The sequence below is a fragment of the Plecotus auritus genome (genome assembly GCF_963455305.1).
Source record: "Plecotus auritus genome assembly, chromosome: 6".
Taxonomy (NCBI): domain Eukaryota; kingdom Metazoa; phylum Chordata; class Mammalia; order Chiroptera; family Vespertilionidae; genus Plecotus; species Plecotus auritus.
The window spans coordinates 5,885,620-5,913,000 of NC_137773.1; the positions used below are offsets into that span (position 1 = coordinate 5,885,620).

General features: G+C 42.8%; 1 protein-coding gene and 1 pseudogene across 2 annotated transcripts in view; both read left to right on the forward strand.

Annotated features, from left to right (window-relative positions):
• Positions 1–484: 484 nt before the first annotated feature.
• The window catches only part of UBTD2 (ubiquitin domain containing 2), a 34,994-nt gene continuing 8,097 nt past the window's right edge, over positions 485–27,381 (forward strand). Inside the window, exon 1 of the mRNA XM_080677084.1 lies at positions 485–686. Within this exon, the coding sequence (XP_080533210.1) occupies positions 617–686 (70 nt within the window). The 5' untranslated portion in view covers positions 485–616. The remainder of the gene's footprint in view (positions 687–27,381) is intronic.
• LOC308250549 (developmental pluripotency-associated protein 4-like) lies at positions 16,502–19,778 on the forward strand (annotated as a pseudogene). Its single transcript has 3 exons — positions 16,502–16,684; positions 16,958–17,284; positions 19,752–19,778. The product of its transcript is annotated as a developmental pluripotency-associated protein 4-like (transcript).

Sequence of the window (27,381 nt, forward strand, 5' to 3'; positions counted from 1 at the left end):
CCTTCCCTCGGACCGATCCCCCCCCTCCGCCTTCTTTCCTCGCTTCGGAGCCCCCTCTCCCCTCCCCACCCCACCTTCCCTCCTCCCTCTCTCCGCTCGCGGCCCGCTCTCAGCCAATCAGCGCTCAGCGTCCCGCGGCCCCGCCCCCCGGTGGTTCCGGGCGGGCCTGGCTGAGCCCAGGCCGCGGGTGCGGAGGGCGGCGCCGCGGGGTGGGGGCTGATGGGGTCTGGCGGGCGGGGGGCGCGGGCGCGGGGCTCGCCGGGACGCCGGTGTCCGGGGCTGTGAGGGACAAGGTGGGCGCTGCGGCCTGCCCGGCATGGGCCAGCCCCGGCCTGGCGGGGCAGAGCCGGAGGGGAGAGCGGCGCGGGGGCCAGGCCTTCGGGGCGGGCGGCCCGCCCGGGGGCTGAGGTAGAAGTGGGCGCGGAGGAAGGGGCCGAGCCAAGACGGTGGGTGGAGCGGCGAGGGGGGCGGAGGCTGGGCCGCAGCGGGTGAGCGGAGCGGCGCGCCTGTCCGGAGCTCGGAGGCGGCGGCAGCGGCGCCTGAGGAGGCGGCGGCGGCGGCGGCGGCGGGCCCTGACGAGCGCCCGGAGGTGGCGGACGAGGCGCCGGGGGCCCCCATGGGCGGGTGTGTGGGCGCCCAGCACGATTCTTCGGGCAGCCTCAACGAGAACTCGGAGGGCACCGGAGGTAGGTGAGCGCCAGGGGGCAGCCTCGGCCCCCCATTGTTCCCGGCCCAGGCCTGGCCACCTGTCCTGGCCCCTGCGAGCCCGCGGGGAGCGCGGCTGGGGTCCCCGCGCCCCTTTGTCATCCCCTCCTCCACGTCACTCCGCGCCCCGTTTCCGGCCGCCCCGCAGGCCGCGGGGTCGCCCCCTTCTCTCCCCGCCCCGCGAGAAAAGTCCTCCGCGCGCCGGGCATGTCGCCCTCGGCCTCCAGACCCTACCGCCTCGGCCCGGGAAACTCGGCCAAGAAACTGCCTTCCTGGCCACCTCACTCCCTCTCCAGCCCGTTTAATTATTCAGGAGCGGGATGGCGGCGCTGGGGCTGCAGAAGCGCGTCGATGGGGGGCGGGGAGGGGAGCCTAATGCATTCCCTCCGTCGGGCCCCGCCACATCTCTCCGCACCCTTCCTTGTTCAGCAGAGTTGGCTGGTCTCAGCTTTCCTGAGTTTCAGATGACAGCTGCCCTGGTTGGTTCCAGTTTGGCCATTTAAACCTGCAAGTTTCTGGAGCCCGGCTGGGGAAGTCTCAAGTGGCCACAGGCATCATTTTAACGAGGGGTGGGGATTCGGGCCGCCCGAGTAAAACGTGGCTTCTCGCTGCAGCTTGGGGGTGTTGGGCCAGCTTGCCTTCGGGGTGGGCTAGTCAAATTCCTATCCGGCTTACGTAAAGGAAAAATGTAGGATGAAAGTACAAATACATAAGTGTCCGACTTCCCAGTAGGATCGGTACCTTAAAAGTTTTCTAACACGGAACGCACTTCTACTTCATTGTATCCTAAATAGTTTGCTGAGGAAAGGTATTTTAATTCAGTCCGTCTTGTAGTATAGCAGTATAATAATAAAATTAATTCTGCTTTACTTAAGTGACCTTTTACCGAATTCATCCTATGGCTTGTGTGCAGGTTAGAATGTTTTACTTAAAGAAGAAACATCTAGGAATAACGAAGGAGACAGTGTTGGTTTTGGTGCAACCTTACGTTAGATGTCTCACATGTGGGGCATATGTATAAGTTACTAAATTAAATCGTTTGGGGATAAAAGAATTTACAACTTTTTCTTAGACTAAAAGTTGTTGCATGCCCTGTCACTTAAGCTCCATCTATAAACCATGCACACACCTAACTTGCCGTTAATGAATTTCCTGAATTGCATGATGCTTAGCCTTGCCACTTCATTGAAATCTGTGGGTACCCTGTATGATGGCTAAATCTTGGGCAAGTAGTTGGAAAGGTCAGTGGAGTGTTTCTGAAAAAACTGTCCAGGAAAACTACTTTAGAGTGCACTTCAAGTCATACCAGTCTGTTTTGGTGGCATATTAACAAAGATCCCCAGCGACAACAAAGCAGGAAGATAAAAAGTGTCTGATTTAAACCATAAAACAGCCTTGGATTAAGGTCAAATTGGGGGTCACAGTGATTCTTCTTGCCATTAAAGTGGTACTTGTTATAGGTGCTGTTTAGTTTTAATTAATTAAATTGTTTTACACTTACGTTGAAATTCAAATAAACATTTTTTTCTCCTCTTGGTGATAAACTTGAGCCAATTTATTTCTTGTGATAGTGTGACTTAATGACCAGCCATGCATGTTAGTGTGGGCTTTTAAGAGCATGAAGTCTTGGGTTTTGGCTATTTATTACCAGTGGTGTCTAGTTAGATAGCTGTAGTATCAGTTTCTTTGAAAACTGAGTTCTCTGGACCTTAAGCAGTGCCATATTTTTCCAAATTAAAGTTTAGAAAAAAAAGGAACATAACCCTTTATTTTCTTCTTGAGAGAAGGCATGGCTTTGGGGTGGAGGAAGGAGCTGTGTGGGATAAAGGATTATTTCTGGAATTTAATTATGGAAGCCTCTCTTCTCCATTATTGTCCTGATAGTTAAGAGTTAATTGTGGTTTAAAGGAATTAGTTCAGGTGAGTGTTTCAGGTTAACAAATTAAATAGTTATTGCTTATTACAGTAAGTTTTTGGTGGGAAGGGAAAGACTATTTTTCCTAAGGGTGTTGGCACAGATCCTTTGCATATCAAACATTTAGTAGTGGTTAGTAGTTGTAATCTGGACATACTGGTTATGAAAATTTGTTTTATCAACATGGAATAAAGTACAGTCTTCTGATGCTTTTCATGACAGATTTAAGGTTTTCATGACAGATACAATTACATACACAGTGTCATGCAAACATCATAGAATGGCAAATAATTGTGTGTATATCGAGAAAAACTTCCTTACTAGGTGCATTACTTGTTTGAAGGAATTTGAGAAGTTTTTGCAAAAGACTAGAATGTGGAAATGACTTAATTAATGAAAGATTTGTGTTATCTGAAATCATTTCTAGCATCTTACTTTGGCATACCTTGCCTAGAATTCCGTTTTTGAGTTTTAGCTACTTTGACCATCTTTTAATGCCTAATGTTAGTCAAGACAGGTATATTTTGCCGAAACCGGTTTGGCTCAGTGGATAGAGCGTCAGCCTGTGGACTGAAAGGTCCCAGGTTCGATTCCGGTCGGGGGCATGTATCTTGGTTGCGGGCACATCCCCAGAGGGAGGTGTGCAGGAGGCAGCTGATCGATGTTTCTCTCTCATCGATGTTTCTAACTATCCCTCTCCCTTCCTCTCTGTAGGATATCAATAAAATATATTTAAAAAAAAAAAAAGACAGGTATATTTTGATAGTTATTTAACAGTTCTCTCCACGATTTCATGCTCCTAGCATTTTCTATTGTTTTGACATTTTTAGATAGCACGTTCTGTATGGCTGTCTGCCTTATTATGATGACGTTGTGATGTTTAGGACCTCTAGATTAGGTTTTAGCTCATGGCATTTGCTAATTAAATCTCTTACGATTTTTAAAAATAAGAACTATGGGGTGGGGGAATAATAAAATGAAATTAACTGAAGACAGCCAACTAGCTTCTTTGTTCTCTTTAATGACCATAGTGATGTACGAAGATTTTTACTTGCTGGGTGTGTCATTTATTCCATACGTTGTGATATTCCAAAAGGACTGACCTTGATGGTCACAAGTTTCCAGGTTTACAGGAGGATAACAGAATAATGGACATTCATTTTTTAATTTATAAAATATATTCTTATTGATTTCATAGAGGAAGGGAGAGAGGGAGAGAGATCAAAACATCAATGATGAGAGAATCATAGGTAGGCTGTCTCCTGCACGTGCACCCCCCTTCCCCCCGCCCCCTCTGGGGATCAAGCCCGCAATCTAGGCATGTGCCCTGACCGGGAATTGAACCATGATCTCCTGGTTCATAGGTCGACACTCAACAGCTGAGGCTGGGCGCTCGTTTCATCTTTAATGGTAGTAAAGACACATAAAATTCGCCATATTACCCCTTATCAGAAACACGATTTGCAAATATTTTCTCCCATTTTGTAGGTTGTCGTCTTACTTTCTAAAATGAAGTCCAGTTTATTTTTCCTTTTGTTACCTGTGCTTCTAGCTTTAGTTTTGTATATATTAAACCTTTGCTTATTGGGAAAGAATAACTCTGTAATCAGTAATTCACAAATCTTTTAACTAATGTTCTTAACTATGAATAGAAAGTTATTTTAAGTTTATTTTCTCTGTCTACTCTGATAAAAAGGTTGATTAGCATTGAAATGGTTTTTAAAAAGTTGACAAAGGTAATTTATAAACCCACTTCAATTTTTTCTTAAGAGATGATTGTTGTGTTTCCTAGAGATGCATTTTACTATCAACAAGCATTGAATACCCACAATATGCCTAATGTTGTATTGGTTGCTGTTCTAAAAATGGAAATCATGATCCAATTTCTTTAGTATGTAAAAATCGCTTTTTAGGAAAGCATAATAGAATATGCACACGTGAAACAACTATAAAGCACTATATAAACACATAAAAATACCATTGGGTAAACTGTGAAAGTGCTGAAGGTGTAAAGGAAAACAAAATTATCTCAGCTGCTCAAAAGTGTGAGGTATGGTTCTTCAACTAGCAGCATTAGCATCACCTGAGAGCATGTTAGAAATGCAGAATGTCAGGTCCCAACCCTGGCCTACTGAATCAGAATCTGCGTTTTAACAAGTTTCCCAGTGATTCTTACACAGTCATCTGGGGGAGGTTAACTGAAGGTGTAAAAGTGAATGACTGCTGTAAGTAAGTGAAAAAAGGAAAGTGCTAAGAATTTAGTCATGAAAATTTCATAAAAGGTGGAGAAATGAGAAATCACCTCTCAGGGCCTGACCATGGTAAGTGCCTTAGTAAATTGAATTTTGTTGAAATACCGGGAAACAGGAAAACAGGTCTGACTCTGAAACTGATAGATCTGATTGTATTTGAAAAGATCATTCTCATAATTTCAGAAAATGATTTGTTAACTTTTCATTCTAATTGGTATTTGCAGAATTCTAGCCATAGTTTGTTACTCATGGTCTAATACTAGACTTCTTGGACATTCAGCCCCAGAGTATACCAATAGCCCTTGTATATTGAGGTTGGTGTCCTTTAGAGAAACACATTCTCTGTGAGACATGAGCTACTTTCTTCACCAAGAATATCTTGCTTATCTCTTCCTTATATATTTTCAGTGTCCCATATATTACTTCTACACATTACCTCACTTGGTTGTTTATTGACTTTTCTTATGCTTCTATTCTTAGGGCTGTGCCTATAATAAAAAAAGAAAGCAGTTTTGAGCAGGAGGAGGGCTGAAGATTTGGTCTCAGACCTTCTATCCGTAGTGTGACAAGAGAAGTAAAATTCTTTCGTATTTTCTGTATTGTTGAGCTCTGGGGCTCTATGAGAGTGATGGCATAAAATTTCGTACCATTTGGAGAGAGACACCCTGTGAAATCGGAGGCATTTATTTGATGTAAAGCAGAGGGTGGCTGATTTTACTAGTAGGAGTGGAGTTGTGAAGAGCAGACCAGAAGGAAAATAGGCAGCAAGTAGGTGTAGGTTGGAAATACAGTGATATCCTGGGTGAGCAGATGTGGTAGTATGAGAACTGAATTTAGGTCAGGGAAACTTGAGTTGGAAAATATTGGGATATGTGAAAAGCTGAATCTTCTTTGGGAAGAGATTAAAGCATTCGAGTTTATATTGCAAATTGCCATAGGATATTGTGCCCCTGCTTAATAAGCCACCTTCCATTGGGCTAGTCCCACTCTTTTTAATTTTTACCCCCAAATTGGTACTCTTATATTTTTTATGTTTTATACAAAGTGTAATATATTTTTATAACTATACTAGTGGCCTGGTGCACGGATCTGGCACACTGAAAGGAAATTAATTGTGCCAATAGTTGTGCCAATAGTTGGTCTTCAGATACATTCTGTCGATGATGCCGGCTTCTTTCAGCTTCAGAATGTCAACAAAAACAACCAAATTCACGATCGACAATGACAGATCGAAACACGCGTGCGATTGGCACCAGCGAGAGCTTTAAATGTATCGTGCATGTACTAGTCAATGTTTATTTTTAAATTGCGAGTGTGCGTCATATGTACTGGCTGGTCGGTCAGATGGATGGTCACTTAGCCTTTTATATATATGGATTTCTGTATTTTCACTCTTTTATATTTTTAACACAAAGGGTTGAAATCTCTCCCACCCACTCCACCCCCAGTTAAGATTATCTTGGAATTTATGTTAGAAGGGATTTCAGAGAGGAAAGGAGAGGGAGAGAGAGATAGAAACATCAATGATGAGAGAATCATAGGCTGCCTCCTGCACACCCCCTACTGGGCATGGAGCCTGCAACCTGAGCATGTGCCCTGACTAGGAATCAAACCATACCTCCTGGTTCATAGGTTAACGCTCAACCACTGAGCCATGCTGGCTGAGCTGGAAAGGCATTATTAAAGAAGAAGATTCTTACTATGGATATTAAATGTACTGTTTTTGTTTCGTTTTTTACTTGTGATTTTATTTAGGAATCAGTTGCTAGTGCTATATACTATGGACAGAAGCTTTAAGCCTTTAGAAATGTTAGGAGTCTTCATTCTTCTGATTTTTGATAGCTTTAGTCTATAACACCTCTCTTTCTTATGGAGAAATTTTAATAGATTTTATTTTAAAATCCTATTCTCTTACTGTAAATGCAAAACTTTGGCAGCAAATTTTGAGTAGTACTATACTCAGGTGAGTCTCCTAATGAGAATGATTATTGAGTGTTAATCAATAAGGAACTTTTGCCTTTATGTTAATGATTAGTTATCTCTCTTGTGGCTTTTGACCAAAACACATTCTTCTCTCGTTGCAAGAAAGCAGTAGGTTGGTTTTGGTAAGCAGCATGATCATGTTAATTGGGCATGGTGATCAATTTGCTGATTTAGTGATTCTCTCATTTTTCCTTACTGCAGACCACCTGAATGGTTTATCTTCATCTGGTGGACCACTGCACCTGATTCTCCCGTCGCCCCTCACCATCCTTATCCAGCTTTCTGCTTCTACTTATCGGGCAGTACTAGGCTACCAGTAAGCTCCTCATGATTCACTGGTAGTTCAAGGACCATAGGTTCAGACTTTACTAACGCGTATGTACTTAAAAATGCATGTGTGTTGGCCAAGAACAATCAGCATGTATTCATCTTGCATCAGCTACTTTGACTTGCAGTCAGCAAGAATCAAAGTTTGTTTCTGAATATATTCCATCCATATATTGAGCTGAGAGGTTAAATATTGCTGAGTATACATTGGGTATTATACCATATTTTTGCATGTTTGCAATAGAACTTGTAGAAGTTTCCATTGTAGTTCTGTTTTCAGACATGAAATTTCTGTTGAAGTTAGATACCAAAGAAAAAATATTAATGTGTGAAAATTATTTAAAATGAATTTTACTTTTGTGGGGTCTTAATGATATATATTTGTTGAAGACTTCACTAGGAAATGAATTAGTGAGTTTGGGGCTTCTCGGATTAAATTCTTACCCTCACAGGAAACCCTACAGATAATTTTTTGCACTTAATGTAATTGGCTTGTAGGTATAAGCAAGTCAGACTGCTTTTTTGCATTGGTTCAGATAGTGCTCTGTGACAAGAGTATCAAAGGGACAGAGTAACAAATAGTCCAGAACATTTAAGTTACAAATCTGCTTCATGATAAACTGTCACGTTCAATTTGGGGCAGACACTTTATTTTTTAGGTGAATTAAGATGGTTTTTCTGAAACTTAAAAAATAGCCAGCCTCCATTATTTCTGATTTCTGCTCTGTGAAAGCAAATAGTTTGTGGTCTAATGGAGGAATCATACATTTAAATAATTAGGAAAAGTTTTAAGTCACTGTAACGATGCAAAAAGTAGTATTAGGAAGTTCAAGGAGTAGTAAGGGAGCAGGGCCAGAAAACTTAGCTGAAGAGGTGGCATAAGAAGTTGGTATTGAAAGAGGAGCACATGTAGAAAAGGCAGAAGGGCATTCTGTATGCAGAGGAAATTACTTGTATAGAAATACGGAAAAAAAACCACATGGCATTTGGGGGGACTGGCAAGTAGCTTGTGGAGTAGCTAGGTGAAATGTGAAGTTATTAAGGTATGTTGTCAACCTTGGAAGGCATAGTTACCATAATTGGACCAAGTTGTGAGACAATATTATCTATCCTATATCCTATATAATAAAAGCCTAATATACTAAATGTCTGACCGTTTGGCCGTTATGACATGCACTGACCACCAGGGGGCAGACGCTCCGACTGTTAGGTTAGCTTGCTGCTGAGGTCTGACCAATCAGGACTAGGCAAGATGGGCCAGACACGCCCTGGAGCCCTCCCGCAGTCCCTCCCCAGCCCCGATCGTGCACCGGTGCGAGGGACCCCACTGATTCATGAATCTGTGTGCCGGGCCTCTAGTATATATATGTATATGTGTGTGTGTGTGTGTGTGTGTGTGTGTGTGTGTGTGTGTGTGTGTATATATATATATATATATATATATATATATATATGCCTTCTCTATATATAAAAGCCTAAGTGACCATTCAACCGTCTGACCGGTAGCTATGACATTCAATGACCACCAGGGGCAGACGCTCCGACCGGTAGCTATGACGTGCACTGACTACCAGGGGGCAGATGCTCAATGCAGGGGCTGCCGAGCTGTGATGACTTGGCAGCTGCGGTTCTCGGGTGACGTACCCAGAACAGGAGAGGAGGAAGCCCGATTCCAGGGTCCGTCACCCGAGAACCACCCTCTTGCCATCTGGCACCCTTCAGGGGATGTCGGAGAACAGGTTTTGGCCCGATCCCTGCAGGCTAGGCCGAGGGACCCCACTGGTGCACAAATCTGTATACCGGGCCTCTAGTAGGTAATACTGGTTAAAAGCTTAAATTTTTTTTCTTTTTGTACATCTAACAGTTACACTAATTTCCATTCACTGCTATTCTGAGGTTATTTTATACGAGTTTCTGATGTACTAGGTTGTCATAGTCTTTAACAGATCTTGTAATTTTGTGATTTTAATGGGTTGTCACATATTAAGCATAAAAATTGTTAGATTTTTTTTTTTTTTAACATGTACATATATGTGTTAGTTCCAGATCAGTCTTTGTCTCTTGGGTCCTAGTTTTCTGGCATATGGAAAGAGTTTGGGTTAAGATTTTGAAGCTTGCCTGAGTTTTTTTGTTTTTTTTTAAAATATATTTTATTGATATTTTACAGAGAGGAAGGGAGAGGGATAGAGAGCCAGAAACATCGATGAGAGAGAAACATCGATCAGCTGCCTCCTGCACACTCCCCACTGGGGATGTGCCCGCAACCAAGGTACATGCCCTTGACTGGAATCGAACCCGGGACCCTTCAGTCCGCAGGCCGACGCTCTATCCACTGAGCCAAACCGGTTTTGGCGAAGCTTGCCTGAGTTTTAATCTCTATTGAGAAAAGGCCTGCATTAGCAGTGGTCCTTTGGACTCCGTTCCTTCCATTGTTGAAAAAAGAGAAAGGATTAGATCTTTTTATTTTTAATACGTTTCTGTTGATTTTTTTCAGAGGTAGAGGAAGAGAAAGAGTGAAACATTGATGAGAGAGAAACATTAATTGGCTGCCCCCCAAAAGCCCTCTACTGGGGATCGAGCCCACAACCTGGGCATGTGCCCTGACCAGTGCACATGGTCACCAGTGACCTTTCAGTGCAAGGGACGACACTCAACCAACTGAGCTACACCGGCCAGGGAAAAATAGATAATCTTTATCAAGGTTATATCTAATTCTTGTTTGACACATTTTTAAATAATTTTCAAGTATATTGAGAAGTTGAAAGACTAGTACAATAAACACTTTAATATCTGTCACCTAGATTGAACAAACACACATATACATTTGCTTAACTGAAAGTGAGCACAGACATCATGATACTTCAACATGCATCTCTTAAAATTAGGGTTCTCCTACATAACTGCTGTTGCCTGCATAACAGCTAAATACCATTATTGCTCCTAATAAGATTAACTATTATTTCCTAATTTCTAGTCCATAAGCAGAATCCCCCAGTCATCCCAAAAGTGTTTTATAGCTTTTTTTTTCAAACTAGGATCTAATCAGCATTTAGACATTGCATCTGTTTGTCTCTTTAATCTTTTAAAATCTAAAACAATTCCTCCCCCTTTCCTTCCCTATGACATTGACTCTTCCACCCCCAACATTGATTTTATGAAGAGTCTTGTGGAATGTACCACATTCTGGATTTGTTTGATTGTTTCTCTGTGGGATCATTTAGTGTATTCCTCTAGCCCAGCCATGGGCAAACTACGGCCCGAGGGCCAGATCCGGCCCGTTCGGCTGTTCTATCTGGCCCACAGAGCCAAAAGAGTGGAGGGTTCTCTTGCTCTCCCCTCCGCTCCTTCACCAGCAGCAGTGTTAACATGGCAACGTCGGGAAACAAGGCCGCAGCTCCTTCTTCTGAGTGGGCGGATTTATATCAACCCATTCAGTAGAAGGAACAACCTCTCAATCTTCCAGAGGCTCCTTGTAATGCCCGCGGACGCGTCCCCCGACATCACCCTGGGAATGCGTAGACACGTTATCGTGGTGATGTAGGGAGACACGCCCCTGGAGAGCACAGTATCAGAGCATTAGCTAAAAAGGAGACCAACAACACTGTTCCACTGAAGTTGATGTTTTAAAGACCAAAAACCTTTCAACCCAGTCTACATTGCCATCTACATCTACGTCCCGGGCATCATTTGGAAGTTGCACTAAAGAAAATGTTTAATTTACTGTTTACACATTTTGTTCTTTTCTATTTGTTTTAGTTTTAAATTATTTTATTATATTTAAGTTTAATTTGAAAGGCTTTTGTACCTTTCCTTTGTTAGGCAATTTTATTTTGCCTTTGCCATCTTCAATATAAGGTATGTTATTGTGCTGTGATTCCTCCATTTTTTGAAGTTTCAAATTATAATAATTAGTGTTTACATTCTTCTTGTTAAAATGTTTGAAATGAATAAAACTATTGAAATATTAAAAAAAAAAAGACCGTACCCTTTTATGTAATGATGTTTACTTTGAATTTATATTAGTTCACGCAAACACTCCATCCATGCTTTTGTTCCGGCCCTCCGGTCCTAGTTTAAGAACCCATTGTGGCCCTCGAGTCAAAAAGTTTGCCTACCCCTGCTCTAGCCTCTGTATTTTCTTTAAACTGGAAATCAGGTAGATCTAATTCTAATAGAATATGATTATTTTTAGGTTACAATGGTCCCAAAATCCAAACTTTATCCAGTTCTTTTCTGCTAACTTTCACACTAGGATAGCCTTTCATTAGTGAATAAGCCTGAGCCTGAGAAATCATTTGGTCTGGCCCTGCCAGCCATTAGGGGTGACTTAATGTTTGACCAAATATAGCAGGCTAATTTTTAAGTTGATAATTTTGTATAGACCCTCAAATGATGTTATAAATATCCAAGTGCCCTTGGCAGAAAAAAGATTCTCTACCCCTGCTAAACTTTCATAGCACTATTCTTCGAGTACTTATTTCCCTTCTCCCATTTCCCCCCAACTGTCAGATGACAGTTTCCTTTATTGAGGAATAATTGACAAATATAATTTATATTGAAGTGTACAGCATCATGATTTGATAATAGCTTTTCGGTCATTTAAGGTTTACAAATATAATTAACTAGAGGCCCAGTGCACGAAATTCGTGCATGGGGGGGTGGTACCCTTAGCCCAGCCTGCACCTTTTCCAGTCTGGGATCCCTCTCACAATCCTGGACCACTGGCTCCTAATCGCTCACCTGCCTGCCTGCCTGGTCGCCCCTAACTCTGCACCCCCAACCCCCGCCAGCCTGGTCGCCTCTTACTGCCCCACCCCCTGCTGGCCTGGTTGCCCCCAACTGCCCCCCCTGCGAGCCTGGTTGCCCCTCACAGCCCCCCAATCGGCCTGGTCACCCCACGCAGCCTGCTGTTCAGTCGTTTGATTGTCCTTCACTAACCCCCCTGCCGGCCTGGTTGTAGGCAGCCATCTTGTGAGGGTGTGATGGTCAATTTGCATATTACCTCTTTATTATATAGGATGAACACATGAGAAGAACGATGATTGTGATAGGCTTTTTGTTGTAAATTTTTGTTCTTAAAAAGTCTTCACATACTTTTTCTTGATTCTTATGAGGACTCTGACCTTAAGGAAGGCTGATATTAATATCTCCATATTACAGAGAAGGAAACTGAGGCATAGAGAAGTTTTAATCTGAGTAAGGAATAAAAAGAATAGCCCAAACTGTAAGCTCTGTCTTCTGTTTTCTAATTCAGTATTCTCTCCACAGATGGTGAGGGATTTTGGTTGACTTTTCTTTCCTTGCAGCAGAAATGTGCATGGGTGTTTCCCTTCATGGCAGTAAACACAGTTGAGTTGAAATTAATGGAGTGTGGTTCTTAAGGATTCTTTGTGTTCATACTCCAAAGTGGAGATGGCAGCAATAAAAAAATGAAGTGGGTAATTGTCTTCGATCTTAGTCAACAAATTATATTGCATCTTACAAGATAGAAATTTTGAACTGAGTTCTTAATTATCTAACTGGAGCAAATGGGGAAAAGTAATAATGTTCATCTTCTTTTGTGTCCCTTTACTCAGTTATATTCTTCTTGTCATTGCCTCTGCTGCCTCTCCCAGACTGAATGTTTTCAGCTTAAAACTCAGTTTATTCAAGCCTGACTTGAATTTAGTAGTTGAACTGTGTGGGGAAACAAGTTTTCTTGAAGTGCAAGAAAAGAAGGCTTTGTCTAATCTGGAGGAAGCTTAATAAAGTTTTTCTAGGCCTGTGCTCATAAACCACACTTAGTGGGATATTAGAAAAATCCATCTGCCTAGAATCATAAAGTGATGATTGTCCCAAGGGGTGAGTTAAAGGAGGTTACATGGAAGTCCTCTCTGATTGGTGTAGTAAGCAGTTAAAGGAAGGGGACTAGAACTTGGAAGTGAAGGAGTGTCTGTACTTAGAATATCAGCATATGGACATTTAGAACCACCTCCTGTTTTATAGTAGACTAGAGGCCCGGTGCATGAAAATTTATATATTGGGGGAAGGGGGGTCCCTTAGCCCGGCCTGCCCCCTCTCACAGTCCGGGAGCCCTCAGGGGAGGGAGGTGACCTGGTGATCAGGGGAAGGCGATGCCCCATCACACCTCTGCTGCTGCCACTGCCAGCAGTGCAAGCCTCGGCCAGCCCTGGTTACCTGAGCCTCGGGCAGCCCTGGGCGGCTGGGCAGCTGACATCCGAGGCTTGCCTGTGCTTTAGGCTGGCCCTGGACGTCTCGGGGGCTGAGGGGACTGGGGGACTCCGGAGGCAGGCGGTTGGCAAGGCCGGGCCCACCCCAGCCTTGCCGCATGCCTGCCTCCCTGGCGGGGCTGAGGAGACTGAGCATCATCATCATGTGGCTGTGGGGAGCTGCCATCTTTGAGGGCGTGGCAGTCAATATATTCCCTCCTTATTGGCTGTGGTTGCTGCCATCTTTGCAATGGTGTGAGGATCATTTAGCATATTCCCTCTTTATTAGATAGGATTAAAGGAGCAGACACCATCCCTCTCCTGGAGTGTCTCATTCAGAAGTCGGTGGGGTGGGGATCCTATAGTGGTTCCATAATATGGTTTCATTATAATAGCTTGTGCTTTTCTGGCAATCACCAATAAATTCCGCCTTGGATTTCAATTAACCTGGAAAAAACTAATTTTAACTTGGTGGTGATTAAAAGCTTTTGGGCCTTTGATCATTGTTGTGTTCCCCAAAATGAACACAGAAAGCCTGTGAACAAACCCTTCTGTGAATTTGGCTTTTGCTGCTCTGGGTTTGTGATGGTTGTACCTTGTCACAGATAATTGCTCTCTTCTAATTGACTCAGAGTAGTTCAGATACCCTTTAAATTCTCATCATTTTGAACTGAAAAAGTGAGATGTGCTACTACATTTAATAAGCAGGACATACTGAAAAGTAACTTGAGAAACAATAAAATGGTATCTAATACTTCTGGAATGAACATTGAATTTTTAAAACATTTAAGCTGTAACAAGAGCTCTAAGAATGGGGATTGCTTATATGGCTTTTGTTTTGTTTTTTACTTATTTATTTTTTATTTTTTTATAGAGGGAGGAAGTGGGGAGAGGGGGAGAGAGAGAAACTATTGATTGCCTCCCATACCTGTCCTGATGGGGGACTGGATATCAAACCCAAAACCTGGGTATGTGCCTTGGCTGGGAATCGAATCCGCAACCTTTCGGGATGATACTCCAACCAACTGAGCCACACTGGCCAAGGCTGCTTATCTGTTATTGAATAAAATGTAATACTCTTGGAAGCAATCTGAATTGGTCAATCATGAGGTAGAAAAGAGGCTTTTCAGTGTGTATGTTTTCTACATACAATCATTAAAATGTACTGACTAGAAGTGAGAATGTAACTGCATAGAGCAAGCTCTCCGAAATCAATAAAAATACATTTAAAAAACTCTTTGAAAAAAATTCAAAAAAGCATATTTAAGAAAAAGTACTTCTACTACCTAACAAACATTTTGGTGTACACCTTCCAGACTCAGGGTGTATAGCTATATGTATAAGATAGAGTGAGCAAAAATGGGGTTCATATGTTCAGCAAAATGGGAAGTGCTTTTTGAGGTCATTGCAGCCACAGCTTCCAGAGCAGTTTGGCTTTTACTGATGTTCTCACTTTGAACTGTAATGGGAATGGCATTGTTAGCTTTTCATTTTTGAAGGGTTGGTTTACCCCCTGTATTTTTTTTTAAATTGGCTTGGCTATCTGTTTTACAGTTAGGAATTAGTAGAGACACCACAATGTTGTGAGAGATGCACATCCCAGGACTTAATCTGATGAATATGGTGTAAACTAGAGTGAGGGGAATCCCTCCTGTAATTGGGCAAGTTTCCCAACGCTTTATGTTGGCAGTTTGCAAGAATATAGTGTTTCTTACTGGTAGTACTTCCTTCTGAAAAGGGCAGTTAAATAACCTAAAAGTTAGGCTTGGGATTTTGTAATGGTGATAACCAAAGATGAAATTTAAAAGTATTAAATGACATCCAAGATACCTCTCTCCTTTCCCATGAATCTAACCCAAGGGCAGTACAGTTTCTGGTAGTTTTTCTGTTGTGATGTTTGCAGCAAACATCACTTTCTCCAAAACTTGATAGGGAGATAGAGAATTTGATGTTTAAATCTCATTTCTGCTCTATGGATTTTGTTACAATCTTGGACAGACCCAAATACTATTATGTTTTATGGTTCTATTGAACCTACTCTGATTTTTTTTTAAAATATATTTTATTGATATTTCACAGAGAGGAAGGGAGAGAGATAGAGAGCTAGAAACATCGATGAGAGAGAAACATCGATCAGCTGCCTCCTGCACACCTCCCACTGGGGATGTGCCCGCAACCAAGGTACATGCCCTTGACCGGAATCGAACCCGGGACCTTTCAGTCCGCAGGCTGATGCTCTATCCACTGAGCCAAACCGGTTTCGGCTACTCTGATTTTTTTTTAATATATTTTTTATTAAGGTATTATATGTGTACATAGCTTACCATTGCCCCCCCCACCCCACTCCCATACATGCCCTCACCCCCCAATGTTTTACATCCGTTGGTTATTCTTATATGCATGCATATAAGTCCTTCGGTTGATCTCTTATTTCCCCCACCTCTCCCTAACCTTTCCGAACCTACTCTGATTCTTACCTGCTCTGAAAAAAGCAAGAGTGTTTTGACTGCACTTAGAAACCCATTCAAGGAGAAGGATTTGGCAAAGAACAAAATTTTTAAGTGTGTACCCACATTTTTGCCAGGCTCTTTAACAAACCTTAGAATTTCTCAAGCAATGGATACTTTTCAGATTGATAAGGGAGACCACCTTGAAAAAAGAAACTTACGGATTGCTAATGTCTTTCTTAAGAAACACTTAGGAAAGCAATCCTGGGTCAGGGGCCATTTCAGAAGTAAGAACATTTTCTTCGTCAGCCTTGAATTCTTTTCTCAGTATGGAAAATGCAAAAGGCAAGAAGCAGAAGTCCCCAAAGAAGTCAAGGGAGCGGCAAAAAGCTTCAAAATCCCAACTGGCCGAAACCGGTTTGGCTCAGTGGATAGAGCGTCAGCCTGCGGACTGAAAGTTCCCAGGTTCGATTCCGGTCAAGGGCATGTACCTTGGTTGCGGGCACGTCCCCAGTAGAGGGTGTGCAGGAGGCAGCTGATCGATGTTTCTCTCTCATCGATGTTTCTAACTCTTTATCCCTCTCCCTTCCTCTCTGTAAAAAATCAATAAAATATATTTAAAAACAAAAACAAAATCCCAACTGGTACCAACTAAAGAGAAACATGGGGCTGCTGGTGAACCAAGTCAACAAAGAACCTCAGAGATGGAGACCAAACGGAAGAGATCTAAGAAAGATGACAAAGTTTCTTGTCCACAAAAGATGGCACCAGAAAAAAAGAGTAAGAATTCACAAGAAGATACCAATTCCTTCGCTGCCCCTTCACTTGCCACCAGTTAACCTGATTCCCTGAGACGTCGTGAGGGGTTGGTGCCAGCAATTAAAGCTGAGCACCAGCGGCCAGAAATGGGAAACCTATGATAGGCTGCGTGCATGTGCTTGCTCTAATCAAAAGAATATTCCTATCAAACCAGAGGAGGCAAAGATACTGACATTATCACATAGGAGATTGAAGATGCAAAAGGGGGAAAAGACTCTGGACAGTTTTGGTCTTCCTGAACTGACTGCTCCCCTGGTCGGGGGGCCTGCTCCTGACGAGGGTGCTGCTGCTCTCCTGGAGGGAATGGACGATTTTTTCGTGACAACTTCCACCCCGGATGATGTGTTTGCCTCCTGGAGCAGAATTGCAGCCACTACCGGGAAGACTGGGGAGATGGAGACTGAGGTTGACACAGGAGGCCTCTGGTTACAAGTGGTGTGTGGTCCATGGACAGAGTCTCCCTGCAGACACAGAGGGTTGGGTTCAGCTACAGTTTTATGCTGGGCAAGCCTGGGTTCCTGAGAAACGGGGCAAGTGTGTGCACTTTTCTTGATACCTTCCCGCAACTTTCCACCCCCACACCTGGAGGATAATATGTTGTGCCCCAAATGCATTCATAGGAATAAGGTATTAGCGAGAAGCTTCCATTGCCAAGAAAGAGGGTATGGCTATGATTGTAATTAATATGGTAGCAAGGTGACTACAATCAACTCCACGGTGCCACTGACAGACAGCAACTCCGGGCTGCTTGACACCCTCCATGCTCCCTGCTTACAGGGCCCAGACGGGTGGGGAGCAGATGTTACTCTCAGACTACCAACAGTGCCTGCTTCGTCTGCTGGGATACTGTTATGTTTTAAAATATACATGCATTTCACAAACTGTCATTCATTGCAGTGAAGGTGCAAAAGTCACACCATCCAACGGTTACCCATCTGAAACTGAAGGGACTCCAGCAGCTCTTCCACGGTGGGAGCCTGAACTGAACCTCTTGAGGGGAGTGGAGAAACAGGTGTGCTCCCTCACTACTGCCTCAGAATTGTGTCCGCTCCCGAAAAACATTCTTAATATTCAACATTGTGTGAAGTTGTCTTAACTTGGGATTTCTCTAGTGTGTCTCTGGGATAAAAACACGGGGCACTTGGGCCAGTATCATTTCCAGTTGTAACTGTTTTGTATATTTTTGCTGTTTAAAATATGTCCAAGGTTACTTCTGAGTCATAAATACCTAGTATGCTTAAAATACATATGTAAAGTAATCCATCTGCTATGTTTCGAGAACTTTGTTGTATGCAAATTATTGTTAATGTTCTTAACTCAGTAGGATTAAGCCAAAAGGCATGATTTTGTTTCAGTGTAATAAATAATATACACTTTATTTAAAAACAAACAAACAACACTTAGTACTCCCTTGGCAGTGCGATTGGGACTGGCACCAACATACTTTTGGTAATTGGTGTATGCTGGGAAATACTGTGTTGTTTGGGCATTTAGGATCAGTACCAACTTGGTATGCCATCCTAAGCACTGGTTCATATCTTTGAAACCTCATGGAGACCCAAGACCTTACAGATAGATTGATCATGCAGTTTGACTTTGGGAGGGTAGGTCAAAGTCTGGGAGTATGTTGAAAATTTATTCTAGTAACTTTAAAAAAATATATTTTAATTGATTTCAGAGAGGAAGAGAGAGAAACATCACTGATGAGAGGAAATCATTGATTGGCTGCCTTCTGCAGGTTGGACCGAGCCTGCAACCCAGGCATGTGCCCTTGACCAGAATCGAACCTGGGACCCTTCAGTCCACAGGCTGACGCTTTATCCGAGCCAAACCGGTTAGGGCCTAGTAACTTTTTTTTTAATGTGGTCTTTTACAAACCTCAGGGAACAGTTTATTTTTATATTTTGAATATATGTTTATTGATTTCAGAGAGGAAGGGAGGAGAGATAGAAACATCAATGATGAGAGAGAATCATCGATTGGCTGTCTCCTGCACCTTACCGGGGATCGAGCCCGCAACCAACTGCTGAGCCACACTGGCTGGGCTCTTCTAGTAACTCTTAATGCCGTGAGGTAGTCCTAGTGGCTAAGAATATGAACCTTGGAGTCAGTCAGTCTGAGTTTGAATCTCAGCTGTACTACTTAGCTGTATGATATTTGGGAGATTTTTTAGAAATTTTATTCATTTAATGGACATTTAGGTATTGTTTTTTTATAAAGGCACTGACCTAATTGTATGAGAAGTATTACCTCATTAAATACTTGTACTAATCCTATGAAATAGATATTATTGTCATCTCCCTTATCCTCTCCCCCAGCTTAAGTACTTTACCTTTTTAAGTTTGTCTCTTCACTTTATGATGGAGTTATTGAGTGAATTCAATGAGACAGTATAGATAGCACTCAGCACAGTGGCTGGACCATAGTAAGTACACTCTGTTGATTCTTCTTTTTTTTTTTCTGAAAACAGCAACATTTTGTGGCAAACTGCTACCCTTTACCCATAATACGACAGAGTGGTAGGGGCCATTCCCTCTAAGGCATCCTAAATGCTCGCAGGAATAATCTTGAAGAATTTTGAGTTTATCAAGAAAAGTCTCAAAAGATCTAATTCTGACCAGACACCCTTATGGTGTCCTGGATCTTTGGGGCCAAATTGGATCTAGGTTAATATCATAATTGCTTTACCAAACCCAAATCTATATCCAAGGGATTATCAGAGGGTTACAGATCCTTTTTTTATTTTTAATTTAATGACTATTATCTAGCCTTTTAAAAAATAGTATATTTTTAAATTTATTGATTTTAGAGAGAGATGTGGGTGAGAGAGAAATACCAATGTGTTGTTCCATTTATTTATGCATTCATTGGTTGATGCTTTTAAGTGCCCTGACCAGCGATCGAACCTGCAACCTTGGCATATTGACACTCTAATCTAGTCGTATTCAGTTTTATCCAGTTGTTCCAAAATCCTAATATATAAAAACTCTGGGTCATAATGACCAGTAACGACTGAGACTTGTCCAACAGGAAGTCAGTTCTGCAGTCAGCGCTGGGTTGCCATGTCAACCCAGTGCGACTGCTTCCACTGCAGGCGCTGTGCCCCAGCACTGACTTCTGAAGGGGCTGCGAATCAGGGCCAGAGAGAGGCCTGAAGAGAGAAGCAGGGACTGATCCGTTGCCTCTGTGGCAGCTTTTGATCAGCACTTGCCTCTCTCTTTCTCTCCCAGTCTGGCCAGCAGCCAGGCCTCCATTTCTCTACAGGCCTCCACCGGGGCTGCTGCTGATCAGCCCCGTCTTTCTGATCAGGCCCCATTGATAGGCCCAGAGACACGGACTGGCATAGAACCCAACCAATCAGAACCAAATCTGGGTCAACTGTGAGGAGCCAATGGCTGCCTAGGAGGCAGAGCTTTTGACACTGACTGGCATAGAAACCGACCAATCAGAACCAAATTAGCCTGCAGGGGAGGGAAGTTGGGGGCAAGATCAGGCTGGCAGGGGAGGGCCGTTGGGAGTGAGATCAGGCTGGCAGGGGAGGGAAGTTGGGGGCAAGATCAGGCCGGCAGAGGAGGGTAGTTGGGTGTGAGATCAGGCAGGCAGGGGAGGGCAGTTAGGGGCGATCAGGCAGGCAGGCAGGTGAGCGGTTAGGAGCCAGCAGTCCCACATTGCAAGAGGGATGTCTGATTGGAGAGGGTGCAGGCTGGGCTGGGGGAACCCTCCCTACGTGCACGAATTTTGTGCACCGGGCCACTAGTATCTTTTATAATTTTTTCCATATCAGGTTCCAAAGTTCATGTTTTGTCTCATTTAGTATAAACTAGTGGTTCTCAAATGGGGACAGCTTTGCCCTCCAGGGTATATTTGGTAATGTCTGAAGATGTTCAAACTTTTCCCTTTATCTTTTGTATTTTCTATAAACAAGAAGTTTTACAAGTTTAAATAGATTCAAGTTAAACATTTTGGGGGCGAGATCAGGCCGGCAGGGGAGGGCAGTGGGGGCAACCAGGCCAGCAGGGGAGGGCAGTTAGGGGCAATCAGACAAGCAGGCAGAGGCAGTTACGGGTGATCAGACAGGCAGGCAGGTGAGCGATTTGAAGCCAGCAGTCCCAGATTGCAAGAGGGATGTCTGACCACCTGTGGGATTGGGCCTAAACCGGCAGATGGACATCCCCCAAGGGGTCCCCGATTGGAGAGGGTGCAGGCTGGGCTGAGGTCTCCCCCCACCCCCCCCCGTGTACAGGCCCCTGGTATAAGGATAAGAGAGGCCTGGACTTTGAATCAGGTTATAGGGTCATAGTCCTGGCACTTCTTGATCTTGAGCAAGTTTTTTATCCTTGTTAGCTCTTACATTACTTTCTGTAAAATAGTAAAGGTGGCTTGTACCATCTAAGGTTTCCTCCACCTCTAAATTCTCAGACAGTAGAGAGGCTATCCTATATAATAAAAGCCTAATATGCAAACAGCAGAACAACCAGTTGCTATGATGTGCACTGACCACCAGGGGGCAGATGCTCAACGCAGGAGCTGCCCCCAGCCCGCAGGCCCCAGGCTAGCCAAGGCAGGTGCCAGCGGGACCCCCCCAACCCCGATCGCCCTGCCGGTTGCCCCACAGGATCAGCCCTGATCACCAGCCAGGCCTAGGGACCCTACCCATGCACAAATTTCATGCACCGGGCCTCTAGTGGTTATGATAATTGTTGGCATTTTAATGCTCTTATTTTAGGCATTTTAATCTCCATATCCTATTTTTAATTTGGCAGTTCACTGCTTTAGATTAAGGGAATATATGTTTTATGTATGTATGTATAAATAGTGCATTCTGAATTTATATGAGAATAAAATATTTTACGAGTATCCTTTTAGGCTAGCACAATCTGCTATGGAATGGTTCTGTAGGATCTATTGTTACCTCTTAAGAGTGACAGGAAAATTTCCCTTTTATTTTCATGATTTTAAGACTCATTTTCTAAAGTGGGAGCATCATCTCAGTTCTAGTCCTGGCTGCTTTAAAGTCTTCAGAATTCTTTGAAACAACATTTTGTCTTTGATGGTGATCTCTTTAAATATTCTTTTTTTTTTTTTTTTTTTTTTTAACCCCCTGTCGGCTATTGTGTTAGGGAAAGTCTGCTGAAGCTATTTTGCCTTGAGTTGTATCTTGATATTTATCTATGCATTATGACTTCTTGTTTCTTCATTTAAAGAATTCGATTATTAAATCAGGGTTTTTCAAAGTAGGGACAAAAGCACGAAAATAACTGTAAACACATTTCACTTTGGAAATCATTGTTTTTAATCAATAAAGTGTCAAAATTAGTTTCTTACAAAGTGCATTCGATTGTGGAGTAAAAATATTTAAGATTATGTTGCTATTTAAATCTGAGAAGCAAGCCTTTCTTGTTTTTATTCCATGTTAAAGCTCTTTGTCACAGAGTGGGAAGAAGTGTTGAAAGGTTATAGGAAAGGTAAGGAGTAGATGAATGTGATTTAAGAGGCATCTGAGAAGATGAGTTTTTGGCAATGTGTCTTGATAAAAACATGTATTTTCTTAGATGTCTTTTTAAAAATTAGATTTCTGCCCTAGCTGGTTTGGCTCAATGGATAGAGCGGCCTGCTGGCTGAAGGGTCCCAGGTTCGATTCTGGCCAAGGGCACATGCCTGGGTTGTGGGCTCGATCCCTAGTAGAGGGCGTGCAGAAGGCAGCCAGTCAATGATTCTCTCTCATCATTGATGTTTCTCTCTCTCTCGCTCTCCCTTCCTCTCTAAAATCAATAAAACATATATTTTTTTAAAAATTAGATTTCTGCCTTAGCCAGTTTGCTCAATGGTTAGAGTGTCAGCCTGAGTGACTGAAGGATATCGAGTTGGATTCCAGTCAAGGGCACATACCTCAATTGCAGGCTCTATCACCAGCCCCTGATCAGGGCATATGCGGGAGGCAGCTAATCAATGTATCTCTTTCACATAGATGTTTTTCTCTGTCTCTCCTCCCTTCCACTCGATCAAAAAAAAAAAAAAAAAATTCAGTGAAAAAAATACACTCGTGTGAGAATTAACAAAATAAATTTATGTTTCTTTAATCTTTGGTTTCTTTTTTAATAATTTTTATTGATTTCAGAGAGGAAGGGAGAGGGAGAGAGAGAAACAAAAATGACAGAGAATCATTGATCGGCTGCCTCCTGCATGTCCCCTATTGGGGAGCCTGCAACCTGGGCATGTGCCCTTGACGGGAATTGAACCTGAGACCCTTCAGTCCACAGGCCGACACTCTGTCCAAATGAGCCAAACATTCTAGGGCCAATCTTTTGTTTCTTACATGCATGCAATAAAACTAAGTATGGTTGCTTGCCTGCAGTTTAAAGATTTAGAAACAAATATGGTGAATAAGAGCCGTTTTCTGTCTTTAAATTCATTATCAGAGCATAGTACTTAGTCCTATTTATATGAGTAATATTGAACATCTGTTTTAGTGTCAGGAGTCAGTTGTGTGAAGCAGGTACATCTGAAAGTTTCAGAGCATAAAATATCTAAATGAGTATATACATATTTTATAGCTGTTTTTGCATAATTAAAAATGGTTTATTTGGTGCAAATAGAGCTACTTAGCTCCTTAGGCTGATTTCTGTGTCCAACTATTTGCAGAAATACAGGTTTATGATATCAAATAAAATCAAAACACAAGATTCAGTGAGCAAATTCTTAGAAAATGTACTCTGATAAATGCACAGGAAGTGCATGGCAATCAGAACAATTCTTTTTAAGATTAGGAAGGTTTACTGAAATACTTGTAGTTTTGTTGTTGTTTTTTAATATATTTCATTGCTATTTTACAGAGAGGAAGGGAGAGGGATGGAGAGTTAGAAACATCGATGAGAGAGAAACAGCGAACAGCTGCCTCCTGCACACCCCCCCTCACTGGGGATGTGCCTGCAACCAAGGTACATGCCTTTGACTGGAATCGAACCTGGGACCTTTCAGTCCCCAGGCTGATGCTCTATCCACTGAGCCAAACCAGTCAGGGCTACTTGTAGTTTTATTATATACCAATCATTATTATTAATGTGCTTTACAAATACTAACTTATTAAGTCCTCATATCAACCCTAAGTATATATGTTTTAATAGGAGCATAGTCTTTTTTTAAAAAATATGTTTTTATTGATTTTAGAGGGGAGAGAGAGAGAGGAACATTGATGAAAAAAGAGAACCACCAATTTGCTGCCTCCTCCATGCCTACTGGGAATTGAGCCTGTAACAAGCTCTCAGTGAATGGGACAACACTGGACCAACTGAGCCACACTGGCCAGGGTTCATGGAAGCAAAAGTTTAAATGCTTTTGCTAAATGTTGTGGGGTTTTTTTACAGTTAGTTCATTTAACATAAGGTGTAAGTTAGGTAATAAACTATATTTAGTTTCTTTAACATGAAGCTTTTAGCCTCAGTGAAAATTCTGCACTGCTCATTGGTTTCTCACAGGGGTCCTCAAACTACGGCCCATGGGCCACATGCGGCCCGCCGAGGACATTTATCTGGCCCGCTGGGTGCCACTGCCTGTCCTGCTTAGCAGCCGACTCGTCCCGGGCCCGCAGTGCGCATAGGAATTTGTTCATAGTTTTTTTTTAAAACTATAGTCTGGCCCTCCAACGGTCTGAGGGACAGTGAACTGGCCCCCTGTTTAAAAAGTTTGAGGACCCCTGCGGTAAAATAACATTTTATGTTGCAGTTTTTAAAGTATTTTAGTAATGGACATTTCGATAGTCAGATATTCTGTATTACATGTTTGTTATATAGGTAAAAATGATGAAGATCCAGACAGATAAAGGCAAGCTTACTTCATGTCACAAACTTATTTTTATTTACTTTTGCACAAAGTAATTACTTTGGAACTTTTTTTTTTAAATATATTTTAATGATTTTTTACAGAGAGGAAGGGAGAGGGATAGAGAGGTAGAAACATCGATGAGAGAGAAACATCGATCAGCTGCCTCCTGCACACCTACGGGGGATGTGCCCACAACCAAGGTACATGCCCTTGACCGGAATCGAACCTGGGACCCTTGAGTCCGCAGGCTGACGCTCTATCCACTGAGCCAAACCAGTCAGGGCTACTTTGGAACTTTTGACAGCATATAGATTTGAAAATGGATGTGGAATTATCATTATCCTTATGCAGCATAATGTATCATGTATTCTTTTGATGGAACTTCGTTCTTATGGTTTTACAGATCCAGGGATGTTCAATGAAGCTACCTCATATTTGTAAGGAGGCTGCTTTTACTTTTACCAAGTATTTTCTACCTTTGTTATGAGACTAGAGGCCCAGTACATGAAATTTCTGCTCTCAGGGGGTCCCTCAGCCTGGCCTGCACCTTCTCGCAGTCTGGGAGCCCTTGGGGGATGTCCGACTGACGGGGGGAGCGGGCCTAAGCCATCAGTTGGACATCCTTAGCACTGGTGTGGAGGCGGGAGAGACTCCCGCCACCACCGCTGTGCTCGCCAGCCGTGAGCCTGGCTTCTGGCTGAGTGGCACTCCCCCTGTGGGAGTGCACTGACCACCAGGAGGCAGCTCCTGCGTTGAGCGTCTGCCCCCTGGTGGTCAGTGTGCATCATAGCAACCGGTCTTTCTGCTGTTTGGTTGATTTGCATATTAGCCTTTTATTATATAGGATAGGATAGTTTTTCTGTTGGGTTCCTCTGTTTGAGGGCATCTTTCAAGTTTCTGTGGTTTAAGTACTGAGGTTGTGTAGGTTTTGCTGCTGTTTTTGCTTTGTGATTCTCACGGTGACAAACTTATACCAGGTTATCTCTCCAATAGATTTCATACAGATGAGGCTAGACAATTCTGTGAACTACTCAGATAGACCTGAAACTTTATTAAAATATATATCTACCCATCACGTCCTGTCTCCCACTTCCTACTCAGTAAACTAATGTTCAGTGTACTCTGCAAACTATTTCTGAGTCATCTAAAGATTAAAGTAGCAGAAAATAAAATTTACCTTTCATTTTACCTTCTTGGTAGGATCAGTAGGAGGTGGTTTGTGATTATCTAACACATTTGAATCACCTTTTGGCGAATAATCCTCGACCTGCATTTATCTGTATTTTTTGTAAGATGCAGTGAAAAGTCTTAGCAGATTGTGTTTCTCGCATTTGAATTAAATCTGCTACTAAATAATTTTCCTTCTCGCCCTAGCTGGTTTGGCTCAGTGGATGGAGTGTCGGCCTACGGACTGAAGGGTCCCAGGTTCGGTTCCAGTCAAGGGCATGTACCTTTGTTGAGGGCACATCCCCGGTAGGGGGTGTGCAGGAGGCAGCTGATGGATGTTTCTCTCTCATCGATGTTTCTAACTCTCTATCCCTCTCCCTTCCTCTCTGTAAAAAAATCAATAAAATATATTAAAAAAATAATAATAATTTTCCTTCTCTGCTATGTACACCCTTTTAGAACTCAACTGGTTTGCATTTCACCAGAACAGGCCAAAAAGTACAGTGAGTTGAAGTATTGAGTGTTTTAAGCGAAAAACAGCTGGCCAGTAGCATGGTGTACCACTGTGAAGGTGAGAGGATGGGGACTGATGTGTGCTGCCTGGAAATAAAGTGGCTAGATGGGGTAAAGAGAGCATGGTTTAATTCAAGTGTGGAACTAGATATGCCTTGCAGCATTAATTGGTCCTGTCATCCAGAAACAGTCTGGTATAGGATGTAGAGATTGGCCAGGCTGGAGTAATTTTGTTTTATTTCTGTAATGAATAGCCCAAATTTAATTTGGCCCTAGGCCAGTGAGGGATTGGTTAATTTCATGGATTCCTTAGAACCATTTCGGCAGTAATTTCTTTTAAATTAGTGTTCTTCCTATAATTAAATATAGAACATTGAATTTTGACGTACACCTTCCCACCTGCTCTGTCATTTATGTCCCACCCACTCTTAGCCAACACTTTAGTGAGCTTCAGTCTTTTTACCTATTCTTCCATCTATCAAGCTATTTCTTATGTATGGCACTGCATAAGGGAAGGTGGGTTCTGTACATCAGTGTGAGATGAGTGATTATGGGCCAGGTAAGTGTCTGGGTGCAGAGAAGCGGCATGGAACCTGTGCTCTGTAACATTCTCTGAGGAGCTATGCTGCCACTTAGGGCAAAACAGGAGTGGACTCTTGTCCTCTGTTTTTCTTCTCTTGGATGGAAACTAGAGTAGGGTTTTGTAGTTCTTCTGTTCCTGTGGTGGGTGTGTCTCACCTGTTCCAATCCTAGTTCCTCCAAAGAGTGAAGCACTGGTTCTGTCCCCTTTTGTTACCCCTTTCTAAATTAGCTCCTGTATGAATTTCAGAGCAGGGCACTCAACAGTTCCTTGGATGAAGTCCAGAGAAGGGTTTCCTCGTGGAGCTGGTAGTTTAGCTGCTCTTCTCTCACCACAAAGCAGTCTTCCCTCTGCCATTTCTCAGAAGTTCCTACTTACTGGCTTCATAAGTCCAGGGGTTCTGAGATTCAAGCTACTGTTGCCATTTGGTTTTCCCTAGTATCTTACATCTTAAGGTATCTCTCTTTTGTAGTACCCTTTGACTCTTTTTATTTTTAAAAATATATTTTTATTGATTTTTTTACAGAGAGGAAGGGAGAGGGAGAAAGAGATAGAAATAGAAACATCAGTGATGAGAGAGAATCATGTATTGGCTGCCTCCTGCATGCCCCTTACTTGGAGTCAGATGCGCTACCATTGCTCC